General features: G+C 35.0%; 1 protein-coding gene across 42 annotated transcripts in view; it reads right to left on the bottom strand.

Moving 5' to 3' along the window:
* The window catches only part of SLMAP (sarcolemma associated protein), a 100,808-nt gene that overhangs the window by 23,730 nt on the left and 51,163 nt on the right, over window positions 1-25,915 (bottom strand). For 14 of the 42 annotated variants that reach the window (XM_083795277.1, XM_083795255.1, XM_083795244.1 and 11 more), the window contains 9 exons: window positions 23,212-23,274; window positions 17,136-17,192; window positions 13,660-13,740; window positions 13,331-13,390; window positions 8,430-8,552; window positions 7,612-7,686; window positions 3,141-3,461; window positions 1,714-1,831; window positions 882-1,053 (listed from right to left, as the gene is read on the bottom strand). In XM_083795277.1, coding sequence (XP_083651403.1) covers window positions 882-1,053; window positions 1,714-1,831; window positions 3,141-3,461; window positions 7,612-7,686; window positions 8,430-8,552; window positions 13,331-13,390; window positions 13,660-13,740; window positions 17,136-17,192; window positions 23,212-23,274 — 1,070 coding nt within the window. Of the gene's footprint in view, window positions 1-881; window positions 1,054-1,713; window positions 1,832-3,140; window positions 3,462-7,611; window positions 7,687-8,429; window positions 8,553-13,330; window positions 13,391-13,659; window positions 13,741-15,571; window positions 15,718-17,135; window positions 17,193-23,211; window positions 23,275-25,915 lie in introns of those variants that run through there. The other 28 variants (XM_083795249.1, XM_083795256.1, XM_083795258.1 and 25 more) reach the window with 4 other exon arrangements.

Here is a 25,915-nt window from a genome sequence, read left to right as displayed (position 1 = left end):
TGACAAGTTTTCTAGTAGTCGTCATGACAGTGGTAAGTGAGGACAGAACCAATGACCTTCAATTTGTTCGTGGCATTTGCCACAAACTTAGAAGAGTAGGCAACTTTACAAACACGTCTCATTGCTAACACACAGATTAGCAAGACTGTTCAAATTAGAAAAACAGTAAGGAATGTGACACGGATGACCTAACGACAAAGCAAAGAAAAACACTGCAGTACACAAACTAATAGCAGTGACAGGGGAAAACTTCTCTCAAAATGCCTCTAGAAGAAAGCAAGTAACTAATGGAGATTATGGCCTTCTTCCAGACACGATCATTAGAAGCTAGGCTCAAAATGCTGGCTTTTCCTTATGCACTTGCTAATCAACTTTAGAAGCCTAGCGATCCATTACAATGAAAGGAAACCATCTCTAAAGAATGTGTAGTCCTGTTCTCAAATAAAGCTTAAATCCGACTAGGAAAATCATACTGACTAAGAAGAATACATTTTGACTCATAATAGCTAACTAGACTCTATACCATGACGATCAGTAACATTTCTGAATAAGGGTCACCTGTCTTTAACAGCTTGTAAGTAAGCTAATGCTCTTACTAAGATAATGCATGGAAGTAAGTTTCAGGAAGTTCTTAAAACACGTAAGTTATTTGAAATCTTCCCTTTGAGATTTAACCACTGATGTGTGTATGTGTATGTATGTGTATGTATGTGTGTGTATATATATATATATAGTTACTTAACATAAACGTACTTGAAATAAAAGAAAAAGTTCTGCTACTAAAAATTTTGAATTTTTTTGACATTTAAGCTTCTATAGTGAAATAAAAGGAAAGTCACTGGGCATTGTATTCCTTCAAAACAGAAAATGTTTCTTGTTACCTCTTTCTGAACATCCTTTGCTTGACTCTCAGCTTCACTGAGTTGGCTTTTTAGACTAGCTGCATCCTGTTGATGTTTTTCTCTCAAAGATCCCATCTGATTTTCAAGTTCCTTTCGAGACATTTCAAGAACACTTATATTGCTGGTTAGCGCTAAACTCTGCTTCTGAGAGCTGAAAAATAAAATCCAATTGATTCTTTACATATTTTAAATTTAAACAAAAGATTTTTAAAGCAGTTTTCACTTTCAAAAGCTTCACATTTCTATTTAATACAGAAAAATCAGCTAGGAACAATCACAGAAGTGCAGATCATCACTGACTCCCTAATGCAAAGTGCTGACATAAAAGATTGTCCACAGACTTTTAAATGCATGTGCACACATTATCATGTTTCATGTAATTATAATCTATACTATAACTTGTATTATCATTAATTTTTTTTTAGTTTCATAATTTACTTTTTTATTAGTCTCTAATTATATATTATATACATTAAAGCATTGTGAAACAAACTTGTAATTTGAAGAAGTCTGTCCAAGGTTGTTAGAAGTATTTCATTTGTTTGCACACACGTTTCTTTTGCTTACTCCAATGGCATAAGCCAATAGCAAAATACAGCAGGATACCATGTAACATATCTGAGAAGTAATACAGAAGCATTTGGGGAGAAATAAGTGGCAAAATTGTGCTCTGCCAAAAACTGAGATACAAACAAAATTTCAGTTCATTTAATCATGAACACTATCAGACATTTAGTACCAGTTTTGGGAAGAAATAAGAATAACCAGCCTTTCTTTGATACCTTCCTAGACAAATCCACCGTGCCCTTACCTAGAAAGCTCCTTCTCTTGTCGCTGAAGTTCAGATGTAAGCGAAGTATTTTCCTTTCTTAGTGTAACACATTCAGCTTCCAGAGCACTCCATTCTGCCTTCAACTTTTCAAGTTCACCTGCAATTAAAATTAAATTTTGAGTACAATAATTTCATGAATGCTTCAAGCAGCACTAGCTAATAAATGGTGGAAAACCTGGTATTAGCTGTAAAGCTCAAATTATTATAATCATGTTATATGAATTCTATTGCAATCATTTATAAAACATATCACAGTTATCTTTTACTGTTAGGAAGAGCTTGCGAGCCAGTAAACAAGCTGGTGCTTTTTCTTAATGTGAGCTTCTTTAAGGCACAAAGCAGTAGAAAATTGTCTTGCTTATGTGTCTACTCGAGCATTTTAAAACCAGTGACAAAAAAAAGCATATTTGAAGCATATTTGATTTCACTTCTCAGCAGAAAATCGGAAAGAAATTGAAAGTAACAAACAACTAAAATCATTAGATAACCATGTCTCTGCTATAGGGAACAGTATGTTTAAAGCAGTAACTAAATGGTTAAAATAAGACCTTTGAAATAAATCAGTCTATGGTAAAATTGTTTTTTATCACATATTACATGTCTTCGTAATATAATGACGGAGACTGGAGTCTCAGCTGGGAAAAGGCTTTTCTGATAACTTCTAAGATTAACTAACTCAGAATTCAAAGCATATTTTACAGATACCAGCTTCTCTGTGGCATGTAGAATATTTTAGCATGAGCTTTTGACCTCTATTAGCGGATTCTCCAAGACCCGAAGCTATAGAACTCCAGTGTATTTACCTGCGTGTACGGCAGGTAAAGTGAAGAGCAAATGAATGAGCCTAGCAGATCTGGCTCAGCACCAAGTATTTGTGCATCTCTGCACATCATGCTTCCAAAATAAAACTAATTCTAAATGTATTTTAACATAAATGAACACAATATCATCTGTTTTATTAATCCATAATAAATGCAGGTTTCTCAAATGAAGCTTTGCTATAAAAATTAAAAGTTCAGAAGCTACCCCTTTACAGGCTTTAGTTATATAGATTTAATTATACAGATTTCATGCAAGTCCTTTTGAAAACCTGTAGCAGTATCAATCTCTCTAACAACACAGGTTTTCCAAATGGCAATGCATTTGGCCTACTTTTGGTATCAAAAGGGTACCTAAGCTAATTTAAGCATAATTGAAAGTTACTATTTAATGAAATATACAGAAGGGTTTTATTACCCCATAAGCCTTGATACACATCTATAAACAAAAATATAGTAAGTGCATGTGTGTGCGTGCATGATGGGAAGGAGGGATAGAGGAAGGGAGGAAAATTTGAATCACTGACATTCATCAGACTGAGAAGGATGCTGTTTGCGGTGGTCTGTGACATTGTATTAAACAAGTACCTTTCAAACGAGTAGCCTCTTCCTTGTGCTGCTCCTCACACTGCTGACACCTGAGCTGAAAACTGGCTTGTAGATTGACAATTTCTTTTTCATAATCTGAGGCATCTTTCCTCCACCGCTCAAGCTCTGCTCGCACAGTTTGGAGCTCTTCTTGAAGAGCAGAAATATCAGTATCTCGTTCTGATGCTGCCTTTTCGGCTACTTGTTGAAGGGACAGAATTTCATTCTGAGCACTGACGAGCTCATTTCGAGTGCTTGAAATTTCGCCCTCCTTCTCCTCACGAAGATTCTCAATATCTTCTTGCAACCTCCGCAATTGAGCTGGAAAACATACATAATTGTTACAATTTTTTATAAACTTTATTTACAGAAAATCTAAACAAAACCCTCCCATTCTTGACCTGCTGATGTTTAAAAGAACTAAAGAAAACTAATGCAATTAAAAACATATTAATCTTAACAAATGATCTATGCGCATATGAGGGGTTGTGTATTACAGAGAGTTAAGAAACAGGAAAAAGGGTTTGACAAAGCTTTCTTAGACAGGGTTGTTATGTGGAGGACATTAAAGGAACTATCCTGAAATATGAAATCAAGATTTAGATCCAAATTTGTTGTAAGCAAAACAAGTATTACAGAATGGGGAAACTGGGGGGTTAGTGAACAACAGGGAAAGCAAGAAAGCTTCTGTGACAAGCCGAACAGATTCGCAATACTACATTGGAAATGTTTGCCTGTTAAGCAGCTAAAGTTAACTTGTGATGTCTACAAATATTTGAGGGACAGAGAGTAATTTCTACTCCGTTCTCTCAACTTGTAAATTAAAAATTACTTCTTTGCAAAAAGTGTTTTGCAAGGCTCAAGATGAATTTTAGATCAAAAGCAATAGCTGCACCTAACATACTGAACTGTAAGAAGACCTTTAGTGCTCATGAGTGGCTGCAAACTGCAAATGTGCATCAGTCACCTAAGTGCTGAGTTATTCAGCATTTCACAACTGCATGAAGCAAACCTTATGAATTATTCCTATTCAAAACTGTTTCATTACTTAACATCCCTTCTCTGAGCACAATTATTTTTCATAAATATGCATGCAAATAGAATCCTGTGCAGATACTTACAAAAATACAGTACAGAAGAAAGGAAAGTATGAAAGGAAAAAGAACAAAATTATAGTTAAAACCCTGACTGATGGATGCAAAATGTATAATTTGCCCAGTGTTTTTGTTTTGCCTTTTAAAGTACACAAATGTACACAAAGCTCACATGTATTTCACTGATTTTCAAAGAGAAAAGCAATTACCTAATTAATGAAGACATGCTCTGAGAAAAGAACAAAGTTCTTTAGATCACTCGAAACCCTAATATCAAATATTGTAGAGGGTTAGAATTACACACTTACAGTAGTATGTTACTTTTTCTGAAGCAAAGGGCAAGCAAGGACAGTGGAAAGCACGGGGAAGATAACTGAGGCTAAGTAACCTTCACAGGTTTCTTGCATTTATTTTTGTTCTCTCAATCCATTACAGAAGATGACACCGAGAATGTGAACGAGTCATGCTGTAATCTGATACAGCATAAAAACTGCTCAGGAGGGGCTTTCATGACAACTATCCATGATGCTTGATGTCTTTCAGACCTTTCATGTACAGAGATACAGGCACAATTCATGCACAGGTACAATCTAGAAACTTTGCTGCTAGTTGACATACAGTAAAGAAGAAACATGTAACTTTTTTTCTCTTCTGAACAGGCTCCAGCAAGACATTTAGCTCATTAGATGAGCTAAGGAACCTATGAACAACCCAGTTCTGCACTTTGGAAGGAAAATACAGCGTGGTAAAGACCATGATAGCTCCTGTGTATTATAATACATAACAGCTATTACAGACTACACTAAATGAGCTTTCACAGCAATCCTGTGTAAGATGAAGCAGCATACCTGTTCCATAACAAAAACATCTGCAGCACGATGGATTTTTGAATATGTGAGCAACAAAATGCTTCCATCTCATTCATTTGGAAACAATTTCTACAGGATTATACTAACAGAATAGTAATCAAACTAGTAGATGAGAACAATCTGACAGAGTAAGACAACAGAACATTAACAATCACCTGTGTATTGTTGTATTTGAAGCTTTGAACCTACCAAACCCTTATTAAAAGTACATGTTTCTAAAACACCACGAATTAAGTCTTGTTAACACAGCAGGAGCCCATCAGTTAGCAAAGCAGCGATTTTTCAATATATATATCTTCCTGATATATGTGTTTTTTAATCAAGCCCAACTAAATTGCTGCTTCTCAGGCAGCTTTTCCAAGAAATTTTATTTTTTCGTCTGCATTATTTATGAGCAGCTCTCCCTTTAAATACTCAGGCATGAAAACAAGCATGGTATGAATGAAAATCCAAAAATATACAAGTGTTTCTAAAATTTGGTGGAGTTGTAGAAATAACTTACACAGAAGATTTACTACAAAGAATACTGGAATGGCTTCCGAGGCATGGGATATAATTTGAAATGGCTATTAGAAAAAAAGCTTCCATTACATCTCTTTTTTATGTAAGCCATTACCTCACCCAAACTGAATGTTTCACTTTTTTTTTTTTTAATAGGCAATGACTAGTTACTTCAGATAGAAGAATTTCCTTCTTTACCTATCTGTGCATGTAAAGAACTTCACGTGTAGAGACAGGATTTCAGTTGTTTCTACAGCACTCTCTCTATGTCAAACACACGAGCCACGTAGCACTGGCTGGCCTAAAACACTGATTCCATGAAAATACTTCAACAAATGTTACCATGTGAGATTGTCAGGATTTTTTTTTCTCCAGTACAGTTCACAGAGGCTGCCAAGATAGAACAGTGACATCATGACAACTTCTCCCAAGTTGTGTGATAAGTCACACCCTAAAAGTTTGGAAAGGAGCAAGCACACAGATATCAGAATGTTTTAAACCACAATGGAGTAATAAGAACAAGAATCATTAGCAAGAACTCACTTGGGAAGTGTTCAAGAGACAAAGAGCCACCTTGCAATTAAGCATGGCTCTGTCAAGCTTCTACTTTTTTCTTTTTTTTGAGAAAAGATGTAAAATTTCTTCCTCCTGCATAGAAATGCCTATCAAACCCTAATTTCTAGCTTTTCCTACAGCATTTTTTTCTTAGAGAATTTTCATTGTTAGCAGGACAGAAGTCAAAATTTAATCGCTCTTATTCTGAAGAAGGCTCGTCTTTCTTAGAGGAATAATGGCAGAAGACCTAAATACGCTTCGCTGACATTCGTATAAAACAGTGCAGTCATAAGCTTCTCAGTAAGTGTAACTGGTATATGAGAAATATCACGTTCTACAACAAACTACTACCCATAAAAATAATTTTCTAAAGCTAATTTAATTTCCTAAGACAGTAAGACTTGTGTTGTCAGTCCATTTACCTGTCTGTTCATGTCTTCTAACCATTTTGATGTCCAAATCCAGCAGTATTACTGACAACGATCTCAAGGTATGAAGTTCCTACACATTCCTTCTCAATGGCTGAGTTCAAAATGATGGTGTTCATACCAACATTTGTTTTAAGGAAGAGTCCTAAAATAACCCTTATCAATTTTAAGGCAAGATAGCCGCTCGACCAGTGAACTCACTCGCACGTACAGGCTGACAAACAAGCAGGTGTGTAACGCTGAAACTGCTTACATGACATGCTACCACTAGCCCAACATACTGGGCGAGAGAGAGACTCTTGTCAAAGGTTGAGCTAGCACAGATCTCTTAAAACACCAGGGCAACACGAAGATGTTGGAGGGGCTGAGGTATTCAAGAAACCCGCAGAAAACCAAACTTGGCTAGTTTCACTGCTCTTCCAAAACCCTTCTGCTTTCAGTCAATAAGAACTTCACTAGCTTGAAAACAGTAGCTTCTGTGTCACAAGTAAGAGTTACGCAAATCATGGGACTCCATTCTGCTATAATCATTTTGGGCTGAAAGGAGCACGAGTGCAGTCATAGCATTTTTCATAAAGCACAGACTGTGCTTCTGTTGAAGACATTTTAATGCATCCAACTTGAGTGCAGATCTGGAGTGATTAAAAATTATTTAAGAGGATTTTACTAATAAAGTGAAGACACTGAGAAGTACAACAAAATAAACCTTCTGAGTGTTTAAGGAAAAGGTAAAACAGCCACAGTAAGAATCTCTGGATCATTCAAAGCTAAGAAAGACTGAAGGAAGAGAAAGGAGAAGAGGAATATGTTACAGATGACATTACTTGCATTTTTAAAGTTACGATTAAAACATAGACCTTGACAGGAAACATTTAACAACAGAATTCGGAGATACTGTGAAATGAATCATATTTAAAACATACACTCACTTAACATTTTCCTTCGTAAGTCCTTATGACGCCATGGAAACAGCTAAAGCAATATATTTCCCCTAGGAGACTGAGGTGAAAAAAATATTTCATACCTTGCAGAACATTTATTTGCTTGTTAGATTCTTCAACTTGCACTCGATATGCTCTTCTCTCTTCTTCCAAAAGTGCTACAAATGAAAGTGAAAATGTGCCCAAATGTTTGTTAGTAAGAAGTATTTCAGTTTTGTAATTAGTTTTAGTCATGACTTCCCCTTAATTGAAAAGATTAAAACAGTCAGATTATTCCAGTAAGTTATCAAAGCTGGTAACTGTGTAAGTAGTTTAATAAAAAGTTAATAGTAAATATATTATTATTGTGGTAGTATTGCAATTAATTTGAAATTAATATAATCAGTTGCCTGATCCAAAAACTCCATGTGTGCTAAATGCAAACTGGTGTAGGGGTGGGAAGAAAAAGCTTCAGCACGACCACTGAACAATGTGAGTTAAACTGGACTACGCTATTTCCTGCTAAAAACAACCCATGGTCTTGCTGATGACAATGATACAGCTCCATATTTGAAAGGACGATCTGAAGAGCTACCACTGAATGCATTAAATTATGTGTCTTATCTGAAATATGGATGAACCAATATGTCTAGATAAATATATCTTCTACAAATGAAATATATAGAGTTCATGTACATATTCAATGCTATGAAAAGATGGTCAATCTTGAAGCAAAAAGTCAGGGGCTCAATCTGACTGCTTATATATATTAAAAAAAAGTTTCCGACTTTCTGTGCAGGAGATGGGAATGCTAGGAAACAGATCTATCCAACAGTCAACAAAGCTGGACCCCTTTTTAACATTACCTATTAAATACAATTTTAATGGATACCCTACATAATCAAGTTGATCTGAGTCTCACCTTGAAGTTCAAAGCATTTTTGTTTACTTGTTCTAGCTAGCTCTTGTGCTTCAATCAGCTCCTTGTGTAGTTGCTGAATTTCTTGCTTAGCCTCAGTCTCTGATTGTGCACCCTGCAATTCATCTGATAAAAGAACATTTTCTTTAAAGCATAAATTTGTACAACAGTTTAATTTGCACTGTCATGTGATGTCATGTGCCTTTTTATTCACATCATCCAGAGTTAGTTAAAGTAAACTCAAATTTGGATTAGGTAAATATTAGCAAAAATATTAATACACTTTAAAAAGGAGGTAAACATACGCATAGTTTAAAACATTCATTCTACATAACATGCAGTAAAAAAAATCATACATGAACTCAAAAATTTTTAAAAATACTGTACAGATTGGCAAGGATTTCTGTATTGACATAAATAAAGAAACAATAAGTGTAAGACAATCCTTGACTATATTTACAATTAGTCTATTTTTAAAAGGAAGCTACTGTAACCTTCTTTCCTAGCACAGACCTAGCAGTAATGATCCTGCATCCCCTATCGCCCGAGCCCACCCTCCCACAGTCCTGCCCCTCCAAGCACATCCCAGCCCGGTCCAGCAGCATACCAGCACTCAGAAAAAAGACTGCGTCTTTCCTATTCTCACAGTAATGAATTGGTGGGATCACAGAGTATAGATATGGGTGCACATGTGCTTTTAGACCTTCTCAGAACCAAATTATGAGAGCAGAAAGAACAAAGAGGACTAAATATTTCATCCAAATACTCCTTTATAAATTTATTAAGAGTTCCAAATCCTAGTTGCTCTCTACTGGAGATGTTTTGTTCTTAGCTTCTCATGGATGAAGACTTGGAGCAATTAGACTTTCAGTCCTCCTTAATGAGACAGTTCAGCAGAAACGGATGAGGAAGTTGGCAAATTATGTTCTTGATAAAGAAGCAGTGTCCCAAATCAAACAATAGACACCCTAAATGAACTTTCTGGTGGACAGCATTTTCAAATCAATGAAAGCATACATCATGAAAGACAACACTGCTTCAAGGGAGATGAGAATCTTAAGTTACGGGACAGCATAATCAATTTCGCAGAGACGCAATGTACGTCAAAGTAAAAACTCTTTTCTACTCAAATGCAGCTGGGAAATTTCCATACACTTGATATGTTTTTAAATCAAAAGCCAAGAAACACAAGTATGCCTATGAAAAAAAAAAACAAACAGGTTTTTGGTCTTATACAAACTGACAAGCATCACGTTTGTGCTAAGATTCAAAACAAATTCTGTAGTAGGATTGCTCTATTCATAACTAGTAAAAACTGTTATTGGGCTTTGAAATAATTCTTTCCAGAAGCAATTTCATGTCATGAAAACTGGTTTGAGAACCAATGCAAAAAAACTGCAATTAAACAAGTATTTGAGCAATTTCCAGAAGTATTCAACATTGGACTAACTGTCCTCAGAAGTCTAAGGAGTTCTATCATTAATTATGAGGTATAAAAAAAAATAGGTCAAAATACAACCGTTTGAAAACCCTCATTCATTTATTCTAGTTCATGGAAAGTTTTCATCTATGATCAGATTTTTTGCCACGTTATAACAGATTCTTAATAAACTCGACTTTCTGTCCCACACCCCAACACAATTAAGATTTCCTTTAACATTTCTTTCATTTGTTTTTTACTCTACTGGTAGATTTAAAATCATTAAAAACAAAACAAAACAGTGTGATAAGTAACAAATTGTTTCCAAAGCATATGAAGTCTGCTTGTCCCTCAATCTGGCTCTAGAAAGAAGTCTAACTCACGGGTCAGTTCTAAGGAAAATTTAACATTTCCAATTCATTAAAGAATATGATAGATGGAAAATATTCCTTCACACACTAATATAAACCTGGATTTTGCAATTTCAGGATCTATAAAGCTTCAATAAAAAAGACAAAGTTGAGATTAAATCAACATGATTAAATCAGCTTGAGCACATTAGCAGAGCTCTGCTTACATGTTTGCCTTTATATTTTTGTTCTGATAACAGTGATGATAGAATGATACATAGGCTGCTGTCTTAATTCATCCCTTATCTGTGTGTCTGGTCTGTGGAAGCAACTACCTTAGTAGGCTGGTATTTCTCCAAGTCTCACAAAAGTTCCCTTTCAGAATTCTGCAGGATTTCTGACGTTGTTCAGATGAGTACTTTCAGAGTATTCAGATGAAGTCAGATAGACAATTTTAAATCTGAGTTTTTCTTCAACTTTGTAAGATTCACAGAAACCTTATAATGCACATAAAATAAATATTTGGCTATTACTGCAACATTAAAAAAAATCGGTTCCCAAATTTCTTGAACAAGACCTCTACTGATTCTTGATATTTATTATCTAAATTAACACTATTCAGCAAACAATTCAGCAAACCCTCAACGGAACACACTTTTTACTTAGATTCCACGGATCAGTCCCGGAGTTACAAAAAAATAAGGAAGGTGACAAGAACAAGATTACTGAACGTCTGATGGCAGTTATTACTTTCCATCTGTTCAACATATACCTGTTTTTCACTTTACAATTTTTCTTTGTTATAGGTAGTCACAAGCCACTTACACAGCAACATCTAAGGAATTCTTATAAATGGCTAATAAAGATGTTTAGCTCTACTAATCTGTGCAAGGTCTTCCCCTTCCCCATCTTTGCCAGATTCTGACTTGCAGAAAGCTGAAGCAGATCCCTGAATGCTCTCAGAAGTTACTGATGGAAAATACACTTGGAGGAAACTACAACAATTTAACATCTCATCATTTTCTTGTTCCGTACATTTGTTTTGTAAATTCCGACAGTTAAACAAAAAGGAGCAGTGCTTTTTCCAACAGCCATTTCCGCATTCCAGCAGCTGCCAGATCAGAAATGTTCTCACTCTTCCTTAATTACATGAATGCATAACAAACCCAACTGGAAGTCTTTCTGTGGCAAATAAGATCCTTTTAAGGGCAAAGTCAAGAGCATGCAGTGGCTCTCTGACATAACTGCAAGCAAAACTGTGAGCTTACAGACTCTTCATAAAAATTACAAAGGCAAATGATTCACTGTACAGATATTCTTAAATGGTTTCAGGAGAACAAAATAGGAATGCCTATAAATAGCTTCAAGAGAAGAAGTTTTTCCAATTCCTTTAGTTAATTATAATATGCATTCCGATTGCAAAGCTGTCTATGCAAATAAGTATTTTTCTACTTCTTTGAAGTTCTGTGATGGTTATGGTTTAAGTCTAACTGGGTAAAGACAGATGAAACAATGACAATCACCCACATGAACACAAGACTGTTTTGATGTTACTACCAAAAATTTGATTTTAGCTTTTTAAGAGTTCAATTACCCCTCCCTGTCACTTCAATACAGCCCGGTCAGAAAAAGCGTTAAGTACACCCGACCCTTGACAGAACACGAGCCCATTCTAACCCAGGAAGCAGTATGCTCACAGAAGGCTTATCTCGTTCTTGGGCTATAAAAGGCAACCTTTCTGACAGAGCCTAGGAAGGCTTTATTTGCATTTAGGGAGAGTTCAGTCACCAGTGATTTTTCAATCTGAGGGTCCATGGACTACTTTTCATGTGCCTGCAGAGGATAACTAAGAAATCCAGCCTATTATGAGTAGTCTTCAGTTGGCTACACGTGAACATTCACTTTCACTGACTTAAAAAAATATATATACATACACATTTTTTTTTTTTTTGAGAATCCAGAAGGGTAGAAAAATCACTTAATCAGTGGACCTACCACTACAGATTTTTTATTTGTTTTTCCACCAAGCGTATATTTGCTTAAAACATTTAGCTAACTGCTTTTGAATTATAAATATAGTGTATGAGTAAGGTTATGTGCTTTATTATATTTTGCTGTTCATTGCAGAGCAAATCATAAACAGAACATGCTCAGTGTTATGAACACTCCTTTTTATATAGTTCTGTTGAACTGAAATTCACTAGAAAAATCTCATACTCAGTTTTAGTTTCTTGTTTGGAAATATATATACTATATATTTTAAAGTTCTTTCTATCAGAAAATCAGAGAAGTGTAAACAATTACAGAAAAAAAAAGCTCTCTTACGGATTTCCTAAATTTCATTGTGGTTTCCTGTCTTTCTGAACCACGAAAAGCTCTCACATTCTTCTTTACTTGGGATGCCAACGTAAACATTATTTCATAGATATTCACAAATATGTGGCAGCACATAAAGCCAAGAAAGTTAACTTTCAGTATGCTAAATGTAACGATATCCCACAACACTTTTCAGATCATGTAAATATGTAAATAGCTTGCTAATCAAGTCTAAAGTACATGCCTTCATAGCAGTAAAAAGTGTGATTTTGTAACTGTTAAGATCATAGCTAAGGTTCAACAATCATTCCAAATACTGTTAAAACAAGGAATTCAATCTTCACTATGTTAACAATAAAAAAAGACTTTACACTTTTCTTTTTTAGCCACCAGATGCAAATCAACAGAAACATTTCTGACAGTGATGGAAACTATGCAGGTAAAATGTCACAATGCTTAAAGTATTTGTCAGTGGTGGAGGAATCCCTTTTCTCCTTGGTTATTAGCCCTAAACTGAGTAAATGTTGAAACTATTTTTCAACAATACTTGAAGTTATAACATGTAAGTTCATAGAACAGTTTTGGTGAGTGCAGCTAACTTTAAGCACAAATTACTTCTATATTAACACTCGGCAGTATGCTTTTATATCACCCAAAGGAAACATCATTAAGTGCAACCCTTCCATACTACCATAATTTAAACATTTCTCGAGTCTTTGTACAAACACACATTTCATTAAAAATCAACAAAAAAAGCTGGTAGACTAACTTATAAACACAGATTATGAGTCTAAAATTACAAAAATAAATTTGTTTACCTTTCAGAAGAGCTACTTTAGCAATAGGTTCATTTAGATCTTGGTCATCCATTTGGGCATCTGGAAAAAACAACACACTTTCAGAGAACAGGCAGAACACAGACAGTTTTCATATATGCATTCTTTAAGCAAAGAACCTTTTATACTCTTCCCACATTACAACAGTTAATTATAAAGTTGCAAAGTAAACAACACTGCTTAAATTTATAACCGACTTGTAATACATAACACACAATACAAGTATTCTCTGCCCTTTTAGAAAATTCTCATGATTAAGTGATTTAATTCAAACTAATTAAATTTTACAGAAACGTCAGTTAAATCTTTACCTGTAGTGTCGTCGCTGCTTTTTTCCTTGCTTGGACTGAGAGTGTCTGACAAATCAGATTCTTTCACTCTTGCCTGATTCTCTGTAAGAGACAAGGAGATTCAGCTACAGTAAGTAAATACTTTGTTCAGTTTCTTAATCATAATTTTTTCTATACACATATCTAATGACTGTTAAATGTCACTAGAAAAAAGCTGATAACACTTAAAAACCTGGTGTTTGCTTATTTCTTCATAAATCTGGGCTAAAATGGATTCAGTATTACTAAGTCATTATCTAGCCTAGCATCTAATAGGGGATGTAAGAGCCTCATGCACAGCTTGAACTTTTGTTTAAAGCTGTATTCTTGCCAGTTGGAACTCTGTGCAAAAGCTGATTGTTTTATTCAATCAGGGAACAAATAAGAAAAGAAAAGCAGAACAATGCAGATATTGTTACAAGTCAGAATGAAACTGCTATTAAGAATAAAACTGTGCTTCAGTATTTTGGACAAAAAAATAGCAGCAAGTCTTGTATATACTGTACTGTAAAAAAAGCGTAGTGTTAACCAATCACGAATCCCAGTAATATAAATTAATACACTAAGTAGTTTCTAGAAAGAATTTTTAGTTCAGATTGTATTACTACAAGGCAGTTGCTATGTCTTTTCCATAAAAAACCTTCATGAAATAACTGCACCACATTATTGCATGCAATTTAGTGAAGTCCCACACATTTTTTTCATCAGTTCTAAATTTTTTAATGGGAAGCAGAAATTTTCAGAAGTTGAGGGGACACAGCAGTAGCCCTGACTCCTAGTCTAAAGGCTTACTTTGTGAGCCCCCCCCCCTTTTTTTTAGTAACTATTTAAATTTAGTTATGACGGAACCATTAAACAAAGGCACAGCATCTCTTGACTAAACCCTGTAAGTTTGGCACCTATGAACCTTGACACCAACATGCAAGTGAGGTTAAACATAAGGAAGTCTTTCTTAGCCAACTACACCCAGCCTTGGTTTGACAGCATTGCTGCCTACCACAGATTAACAGATGTTTCTTCTGAGTATCAAGTTCCAGGTGAAGAGAGATGCATACATACAAACAAAGGCATCATTACAACATTCTCATTATACAGACTTCCCTTCTACCATAGATACAGAAAAGCATGGTGAACATAAATAATTTCTTCACATATAGATATTGTAGATTAAAAAGTGTCAAGTAGTAAACAAATCAAGCGTGTTATACCAACAGGGTTAGTATATGAAAATATTTAAAAAAAGGCAAAGGAGTCATGAGAAAGTTTGGGGGAATTGTTTTTTCAAATAACAAGAGAACAAATGGAACTGAATGCCCCCAAAATGAGATGTGGATAAATGAAGACATATGCACTTACACTGGGAAATTAGCAAGATGACAAACACAACAGAAAGAAACCATTTTCTTCATTTAACATGAAACGTTTTCTATTTCTTTGGGCCAGAACATCTACTTTTAAATGAAACAGAAGAAGGCAAGTACAAACAAAGAAGCTGATCAACAGCCAGACTTCCTACCTTAACATAACTGAAATCACTGAAGAGAGAAGGGTAAAGCATCTGTACACTTAAAACACGTTAGGGGTTCAGACCTGGCAGCTATTCCAAATAGAATTCATATGACTTCACAGCTGACTTCAAAGCTCATATGGACTGAAGCAAATAACTTGATGTTTGGGGGTTCCTCTATGCTAAAATGAAAGCAGTACTTCCCTAGTTTAAAAACATTACTCCTTAAAAATAATGTCTGAAGAGGTTATGATACAAAGCATTTTACAGGTATCAAATAGAAACAAGCCCACAAGACTGACATGAAAACTGTAATAATTATTAAAACAAGTAATACATTATTTGTGAAGCTTAGGTATTAAGAAAAGCATATCCTAAAAACCTCACCCATGTCAATCCAGAAGCGCTAAGCTGAGCAGTATTTGTATCCATCTAACTTTACCATATCTGGGCACACATGGACACAGCTTCCTTCTTCTGTGAGAAATGGAGCAGTGCAAGTCCCAAACCCTGAATTAATTCTCTCTCTCCCCACCTCCTCCTATACTCCCCTCCCACACATCCTCAGGTACACAAGTTCCTCCTCCCCCCCATCCTCCTCCTCCGGAAACAGGGACCAAGATCATGCACTAGAGGAAAGATATATATGCTATACATATATATATATATATATTCTCTTTATATATTCTCTTTAAAAGAGAACATGTCACTGAAGTGACATAAAGCGAAGTTTACTCCTCTTAAAACAAGGTTAGGAAAATAGCAACTATCTCCATCTGAAACAGCAGAAGTAAAAGAGAGAAATGGTTTAGAAACCTGCTTACTATTCTGGAGCCGCAGTCTTAAGGACAGAACTCATTTTTGTACTATATTATTTCACAGCAGTCATTCCTGTTTCCCATAATAAAACTGAGCTGCATAAATATAGCCAAAATGATAAAGTATATTAAAATGTGTTGACATCATACTTACTTGATGAGTTTGAGTATATTAACAAGCACTAAAAATAGCTTGTCATTTTGCAAGTTAAGTGGCATGCAAGTGTTAAGTTACAGTTATTGTATGCATTCTTCTGCCAAATATGGCACACTGTCTGTAACTTACTCACATACGGCAACAGATTAAAGGTGCAATTTCATACATAAGGTGAAAAGTTTCTAAAATACCAGAACTTTAAACAAGCTGACATTTATTCAATACAGTAACTCTTTGTAGAAGGACAGAGGATAAGGAAGTTAGTATGCTTGGACATGAAAAGCTACAAAAGTGGAATCAGCCTAAAAGTCCAAATGATTTTACATTATTAGACACACAAGAAATATTGATCTACACACTTTGAAACATTCCTGGTTTTGACACTGCTAGATAAGGATCACTTGTCTTTCAAAAGGTAAATCTTTTCTAATTAGACCTTTGTGTTTCACTTGTTTTACACTGAAGAGCAAAAGAAGTTAGAGATGCACATTTATATTTTATTTGGAAAAGGCAAGTTTAGAAGGCTAATAGTTATTTTAAAATAATTATGAAGGTGTAAAGCATAAACAAGTCAAATTAAAAAACTCTTAATCACAACTTAAGTGAGGCTATACATTATTTCTATGTCCTTCTATAATAAAAACAAAATCATGATTGAAATTGATGCAGGCATGAGAGATTTAAATCAATTTGCAAAAAATACTTTCAATTTTTTAGAAGAAGTAGATTCAGGTTAAGAACTCAGTAAAGACTAGAATTTCGTGCACTCAGTCTTCAGAAATTAGTTTCCCCTAAACATTTTTACCCCACAATAGTATTTGGAGCAGAGTTCAGTACACAATATAGCTCCCCTTCATTGGTTGTTTTTTTCTTAAACATTCAACAACACTCGAACTGCTAGTAAAAGACAGAACAGGCATTAAAGTGACATAAAAGCCATGCTTCAAATACAATTAAATAAATCCATAAGTCTAACCTTTCAAAAGCTTTGTTTCTTCCACTTTGGTTAGATGTCCTTCATCTATGATCTTGTCTGCCAAACAAAATAAGTGTTACTTTCCAAGCTCAAATTAAGCAAGCTTTTCCCTGCACACATCTACGTAGACTACATTCCATGACCAAATTAAAAGCTGATAATATTACAACTCAGGCTTGAACAAAAACTTTATTCTGGCATGGAATAATGAAACAGAGCACACAAACCTAGTGGAACTTGGTGATAAAGTGCATAATTAGTTCATTTCCAATTTATTAAACTTACATTATTAATGCTTTGGTTCACTAATGAAAAGTTATGATTTTTTTAAATTAACTTTTTTTTTTTTTAAATCTAAGAGGGAGAAAAAATAATTAATAAATTCTCAAGTTATAACTAACAAAAAAAAGGAATTCTAAGAGCTGGTTGCTTGAAATGAACACCCACCAAATAGAGTGGAAATCTAGAAATACACCATAGTAAAATAGCAGTTGAGAAGCCACCTCTACATCACAACTGCTTTATCAGTGCCGAGGAAAAGTATACATAAATAGCCTTTATTAGCTTAAAACTTTCAGAACACTGCTTTCCAGAAGGCTGTGCATACATCACATTCAGGTTCACAAAACTGAGTTTACATAGCACAGACAGGGCAGTCTATCCATGTTTGTCAGGTGCATCAACAACTAAAAACTGAATTTGAGACTAGATTGCTAACTTCGAACTAAGTAGCCTATTCCAGGTAGGACACAAAGACAAACAGTAAGACCAAGGGAAATATAGGTTTCGATTCTTCAGTGATACCAAGAGAACTACTGAACCAGCAATTAATTTCTTCTTACAGGATTTCATTATTTCAAATTCCTTATAGCAAGCGGTTAGGCAATGCCAACATACAAAGTTACTGACGGTCAAGTATCTTACAGATCACATAATCAATTTCTAATGCAGTAAATCTTGCACTTTAGACAGTGTTGAAAGCATTCCTAAGGGCTGTTAACACCCAGTGACACACCAGGCTGAAGCTGCCTCTCGTCCCCACTCGGTGCTCTCCCTGCTGGATCCCTGACAATCTGGCAGAGAACAGTTTGCCGGTTCAGCCATGTGCTTGCTCTTAACAAGTAATAGAGATGGAGAGAAGACAGGACATACAGTGCGTACAAGAGTTCAGATTAAGCTAGTTAGCTGACAGGAAATCCTTCTCAATTTCTTAGCAAAAAATAGCAAGTTTAGTCATGGTTTCTAGCTTCATGTAGGTCTGGAGATTAAGAAGTCTCTATATTCCTCTGATGGCATGTTGCTGTTAACATGACAATCTAAAGACAGATGCAGGACAAGAGCTGAATGGAGATATCTTTTTCAATCACGGATGGAAAAGAACAAGCTTTTAGACATGAAAACCTGAAGTCTGAAAATGTCTGTAGGACCAAAAGCTTGTCCCATCCCATTCCTGCCCCCCAGCCAGACAAACCACTCTATAAGAGATGCATCCTCCATCTGTTTTTATCTACCAATATTGTCCTGCATTTTCACAAGCTTTCACAAATACTGTTTCAGTAAAGCACTGAACTGCTCTCTGGATTTTCAGGATTGGATTCAGGAGGTCACTTGTCATCCAGTTCAGAAGAGTCTCATGTTTGTCAGAGCTGGAGAGAGACTGCAGAAGGACAACAGTGGGCATCAAGCTTCTACAGCTGCCAGAGAAGACTGACTGGATGATATCATGAGCCCTATTCTGTTTAAAAATAAATAAATCAAATCTAAACAAAAGCCTTCAAATGTTATTTTTTCCAGTTTCAGCTGAGGCTGGACGTGTGCGCAGGCAGGATGGCAGAGAGAGAGGAACTGAGGAATTCTGCCCTTATTTCTGAAAAAATGAGCTGAATGTAAAAACCTAGCACTCAAAGTAGCTATAAACTGCTTTATCTGAAGGGCTGATCTTCTATATGCTGGATGGTTAGCTTAAAATACACTTCTGTGATCAGCTTACAGAAGAAAATTTTGCATAATGAACTGATGGATCTTGAAGTCTTCAAATTGAAAAAACAGAATAATTATAACACAAAAGAAAGTAATTAGTCTTCTTGGCCCAGTCACTCTCATAAACTCTCTGAACACTGGCAGCAGCTCTTTACATTTTTGAGAATTCTGAGTTCCTATGACTAAAAATTATGTGCAGATTTAAAAAGTTTTTGCCTTTCCCACAGTGGTTTACTGTTTTCTATTGCTCATTATGGCAGTTTTAATTTCAACATTTGTACCTAAGTTGCTTTCTTGACACTATTTCAGCAATAACACTCAAGTCCCCTTGTCCAATGTGACCCAAAGCTGATAGAGCAAGCATTTTTCACTTGGTGGCTGGCATCTCTCATAACTTACAAAAAGACTAAATACTCTGTGTTTTAAAAATAAAGCGTCAGTATACTTCAAAGCCAACAAGAAATAGCTTATTTCAGCATGCCTGTGTATACTTAGATAATAAATAGAAAATTGGATGTAGACATGAAATTAAATAGCATTGTATACTTCTATTCTGTACTCTTTACCTCCCTACTCATTAAAGACAGCAGAATCCAGACAACAATCAGAACTTCAGACAAAGTTGAAGTAGATATATCTGTATCTTTAAAACTTCCCTGTTTCAGATCTCTGCATCTTTTCATGTTACTATTTCAAAAAAAAAATCTTAATAAACTCCATCACTTAAATTTAAAAAATATGTAATTAAAAACAAAATCTCCATTTGTCCTGAATCAGGATGTTCATTTTTGGACACGCCAAAAAAAAAAAGAGGATCCTAGCTTTAACCTTTGGCAGAAATAATTTTAATATTTCATGTTATCCAGTAATTACTTATCAAAAATTAAAGAGCTGTTGATATATACATATATATATATACACACAATATTTTCTATTGAAATACCATGTTTTGAAGTTAAGATTTGCAGTTCATATTTAAGTCAATTCCTGTCATTTAAATTTAAGAATTCCCCTTTAGATGTAGGTTGCCTATTACTATGTGCAATCCGATAGGATATCTTAGCATTACAATGATTGCTTAAGTGTCCCCTCTCAATATATTTCTGTTTTTGTATCAAATTAATCTTTCAAGAAAGCCAGTTTTGAAGACCAATGAAAGGAAACCTGGCCCTCTACAGAAATTTCAAAACATCTGAAGGAAAGTTGTACTAACCAGTTTTAACTTCGTTTGTCACCCGCAGGTCATAAATACGTTTTAAAAAGTTCAAAACAGCCATTCAATCCATCCAAAACCTACTCCATTTAGATAAATAAATTAAAATACAGAAATAAAAGCACAAAGACAGACATAGTAAAAAGGCAAAAATTGACTTGCATTTAAAATCATAAATGCAAAATCATAAAATGAGGAAAAAAATAGGTCATAAGGAACAGCTAAATTGGAGCAAAAGATAGGAAGCTGACAGGGCACTAAACATCTCTTTTGTCTATTAATCATCACATTTGGCAATAACTCATACCCAGTACTAATTAAGAGGGAGAAGAACGTGTTTTTTTGCTATAGATTGCACTGGATTTCACCAGTAGTAACCGGAAAAAAAACAGTTATGAAATGAGCAACGGGTGAACTGGATGTAATGATCAGAAAGCAGCATACTTCTCAGATCATTCAGAGCAAGATTTCATAACATTTTATAGCTGCTGTAGATCAAGAGTTACTGGATGATGTTGTGAGCCCTACTGTTTGGAAAAACAAAACAAAACCAAAACACTAAAGAAGTCAGGTTTTACAAACAATGCTACACACATCAAACATCCATGCTGCATTGCAACTAAGATTTTAAGAGTCCTATTTTTTCTTCCCTACCAAAAAAAAAAAAAAAAAAATCTATCTGGACTATCTTGAGGAGTCTGTTAACTTACAAGTACTTTTAATTGCCTTTACCTCCATAGCAACTGTTTATACAGAATATTAAGTTACTTAACCATCAAATTCTTCTTCTCATGTTACTTTACATACATTTCCTTGAGTCTTCATGCATTTTTCTTCACTTCCCTGCTGATGCTTTCCTGATTTAGTCCCTGCTTCTTCCCCAGAACTAGCAATATGCACACTTTCCTCTTCCTACCAGCACAAGTCAAAACCTTCTCTTCTCAAACTGCATCACAGCTGTCTCGCTTCTCCTTTCTTTTTAGATTTCTCTTATGGTTTGCAGATGATAGAGTTTCATTGCCTCTGCTTCCATTATGAAACAGCAAACCTACATAAGACTACTTAAATATGTGACATGCATTTCCAAGATTTTATTTTATTTTTATAATACACCTGCTCCTTTCCCAAAGAAAACCTTGGGGTGGGTGGGGTGGAGCAGAGTATAGTATGACAGGCTGCCCTTTCTCAATCCTGCCAGCCTTTGTCATGTTGTTCTAAACTTCAGTATTTGCTGAACATCTTAAAGCCTCGTTCCTGGTGACCCCCACCAACTCCCAACCTTCGCTGCTGCAGAGAGTGAAACACAGGAGCTGGACTAAAAGAACAGCTTTTACATATAAAGTTAAACAGACTTGGAATCTTTTTCTTACTTGATAGTAAAAACGTACACTGTCACGAAAAATGCAGAACACTGGACCCTTGAAGCTCATATCCATTCTGCTGAGTTCACCAAAGCCTTACAGTCTCTTTACTCTAGCTTTCAAACCCCTCAAGAAAGGGGAGACATATATAAATCAACCTTACTTAATACTACTTAAAATTGAATGTTAAAATCTTTCATTAGATCCTGATGGTTGCTTCTGCTTCTCAATAGTGACAAGACTGGCCACTTTTCTTTTGCAACCTTGGTACTAATTTAAGTTTTGCTAAAGTAGGTTAAGCTGATGTCCAAACAATGAAAACGGTCAACCAAGCTGTATTTGAACATGACTCAGCATGCCTGTTTTTTCAATCTAGACCAAAAAAAAAATCAACTTCAGTTCAGATTATGTAATAAATGAACACGATTCTTTGTGAAATTTAAAATTATTTTAAACGTCAGCTCTCCAGGAGACAGCTACCACTCATTCTCTTTTAAAAATAAGTATTTTTCAATTCAATACAATTGAAGTTTTCTTTGATAAACATTAGTAGTAACCTGTCATTCGGTTTATAGCACTGCAATCGGTATCACAAGCAGTAAAGTCAAACAAGTCTGTTATGTTTCCCTACTGAAATACAAAGGGGAAGGAGCCCAACAGGTATAAATGTCAAAAAAGACACCATCTTATTTCTGTTCAACTTAAGAGTTAACAGAAATTATGTATTAGGGGAAAAATAATTCCTTATGCTACCAAGGACCTTTCTTTGAAGTTTAAAAGCATTTTTCTCTTTTTCCTAACGATGTTTTTCTCCAATTGGAAAACAAGTATTAACACCTTAAGTGTTAATACACCCTCTTCTTTAATTACACATATGCAGATTCTGCTGCTTCATCACTCAATTTCAAAACCCATTTGCTTTGAAAAACAAGTTGCTCATTCCAGAATATTACATCTTTCCAAAGATCGGTATTGTGTATTTACACTATTTTTATTAAAAGAATCTCTTATATTTCCACAGAGAAATTAAGGTCTTGTTTCCCTTTTTGTTCTTTGTAACAGATAATTAGAAAATATGTAAAATCTTTAAATATCATATAAATTATAGATATAAAGTGAAATGGAGAAAAGGCATCATTACCTCATCTCTGTCCCACAGCAGCCTGTAATGTTTGCTTAAACTGACATTTGTAGGCTTTCAACTTCTTAATTTGTAACACAGATGAAAAATTACACTCAGTTTTAAGTATCAACCGGCAACGTTACCACCCTTTTATGGGTCGGAGGAAAATAATGGATTAACTGCTAAGAAAAGACAATTCGATCATTACTTTCCAAGAGCAAAGATATCCTCTTCCTACTACAGGCATCTGTTTAATACCACAATGCCACAGTTCTATGCTTAACAAGTTTCTGCTACTACAAAAATAATGAACAGAAGTGACAAATTCTGGGTTTTATCCACCTTTTCTGAGATTTCTGTTGTTTTTAAAGCAAATGTGACAAACACTCTTGTACTCACTCTGACATTCTATGAACTGATGAATAAAAGTGCAGTCCCCTCCACTCTTTGAAAGAAAGTGCTCTAGTAAAGAAAGAAACACTGAAGTTTACATCTTCTTATCATTTTCAGGTTGATGCAACAAAAATGTGAAAGGTATATTAACAATATTTGTCATTGTGTATTTACAGTGAACTTTTGAGGTCTGGGTTAGATGCAAGTAGACAATACGTATTTGAAATAACATCTGATTGGGTGATACTAGAAAGAGATTACTCCATCTGATCAGCTTCAAAAGGGTACCTTTAAATGCTAAAGTCTAAGAGCAGTTCTTAAGCATGAGAAGAAGTCCCTTAGCTCAGTAGAAGCTATTTAAAAAAACACTTTATTTAGCAAATTTAGTAGGAACAAGTTACAAAATTCCAAACGTTCCACATTTGGCATTTTCAGTATTACTCTTTCAGCTTAGGTGGTGACAAATGAATTCCGCTGAATTCCCATTTACAACTTCAGACATCTGGCAAAAAGATTAATGCAGAAGTGATATTCAAATGACAATAAATTTAGAATACATAAGATGATACATTATTGAAACACGCAACTCCATAGTGCTGTCATCAATTCCTATTTGTTAATTCAAAATGAGACATGAATATCGGCAAATACCAAATCCAAATGCTGAAGACATAGGGAGCGTGTATTTAACCTACAGTCTTCAGCATTTTATTCTTAGCTTTAAAAGGGTATTTAATAAGGTTTTTTTTCCATCTTCTTGTTTATTCTTCATATGGCATACCCTCTTGAAATGCAAAAATATTTATTTTACAAGTGTAAATATCTTCCTTTACTCTTTTTAAAAAAAGTTTCACTGCACTGAAACAGTTGATTTTTGAAAGGAGGACATTCTGCAGTAAAGATCTAAAAACTGGGCTCAACTCCCAGGTTTATCTAAGTCTTTTATGAGACCTTGTTCAGCTCCCAGTTCCATCAGAACCTTGCATCTCTTAAAACAGTGCTAGCACTTCCATTCTGAAGAACCTTAAAATCCTTTGACCTCAAGAGTCTAACAATCTCAACAGAAAAGGCTGCTTTTTTGTACACAAACCAGCAAAATTTGTTACATTCAACAAACTTGCTCCATCATTAGCTTCTGATATCAGCAGTCTAGCTGTTAAGAGGAAGGACATAATATTAACCTTTACTAATTTGAAAGTAACTTTAAGAACTTTAAAAAGTAAGCTTCATTTTTCTAACCCACAAGGACAAGGGTTTTAAAAGACAGCACCATGGATGCACATATGGCTCAAAAAAACCCTTAAATCTGAAAGCCAGGTGTGGTGGAACTCACTGAGAAAAATACAAGTTATTGAAATAACTCAGTTCTACACAATGTTTGTCAGGGGCTCGATGTAAGTTATTCTCTTCTGCACCAGAATTTCCACGTGTGCAATGAGAGAAAATGAATGCCTAACCATCAGCACTTTAAAACAGTTATAAGATGACTCTAGAGACACTATTAGAAGAGCTCTTTGTTCCTCTACTTCTGTGGCTGTCCACAATATTAAAAAGTCATGTAAAATCCTTGTTCTTGCAACAGTTTAAGTATTATGTCTAGAAATATACCTTAAGGACTTGACCTGAAGTTTTGAGAGAGACAAAAAGACAAAAGGAACATTAAAAAACATAAGAAGTTTGGACAATTTTACCTTTTTCCTCTTTAAATAAATAAATAAATGGGGGGGGGGAGGTGTCATATGCAGCACATCAAAAATATTTAAGAGAAAAATCTTGTCTGAGTGTTTTAGTTGTGTAGAGCATTTAATGATGGAAGAGTGTAATACTGTAATGATAAACAAATAGAGGGAACGTTTTTTCTCCCTTACAGGCTATACTATCTAGTACAAAACCAGTTCTAGAATTTCTAATTTCTACCTTTATCTATGAGTCTTTCCCTTATGCAAAATATCCACAACCTCTTTCACTGCAGGAGCAGCTGAATCTACATTACAACCCTTAAATTCTCAGTTCTTCTAAAATAATGCAAACCTGCTCAGCAAAACACAGTAACTGTTCCCTGCTGATTTCAAGAGGGCAAAATCCAAAACCTGACAGAAAAAAAATTACTGCCCATCTGTCATTATATGAGAGCTGGATAAAGGACAGGAGAACAGAGAAAGGCACAGTCTGTCACGAAGAGAACAAGACAACAAGCTCTAAAGAGTCAGAGAAATGTCAATGGACTAGGTATAGCTGGAATATGCAGAAGAATGTGGTACAACAGAAAATATGGAAAGCTAAGCTAAAACACAGAACAAAATAACAGTAGATGCATGAGAGAAGAAGGTGACAGATTTCATAAACATGTACAAAGACAACTTGAATGGGAAGTCCTACAGTGTCTATAGTCAAAAAATGAAAATAAAAAAAACTGGCAGACAGCTTTCTAAAACTCCCAGGTTTAAGCATAAGTGCCTGTCCTACTGTTACACATTTTAAGGAGGAATATGTATTTCCATGCATTCATCTTGGTGACATTTTGACTATTATGTGATCCAAAATAAGCCAAAAAGGGATTGCTTCTTAAACTTTGAGAAAAAAATGAGTGAATAGCAAAGGTACATTGGTATTTAATTGCTATAATTGCATAATACTGAAATTGATTTTGACATAATATTTCAGACAACTTATCAATTTTGACTAATAAAGAGATGTCAGTATTTAGAAA

This window comes from Anser anser (assembly GCF_964211835.1).
Source record: "Anser anser genome assembly, chromosome: 12".
NCBI lineage: Eukaryota > Metazoa > Chordata > Aves > Anseriformes > Anatidae > Anser > Anser anser.
Note: the sequence above shows the minus strand (reverse complement) of the source record. Positions and strands in the feature narration are given on the sequence as shown.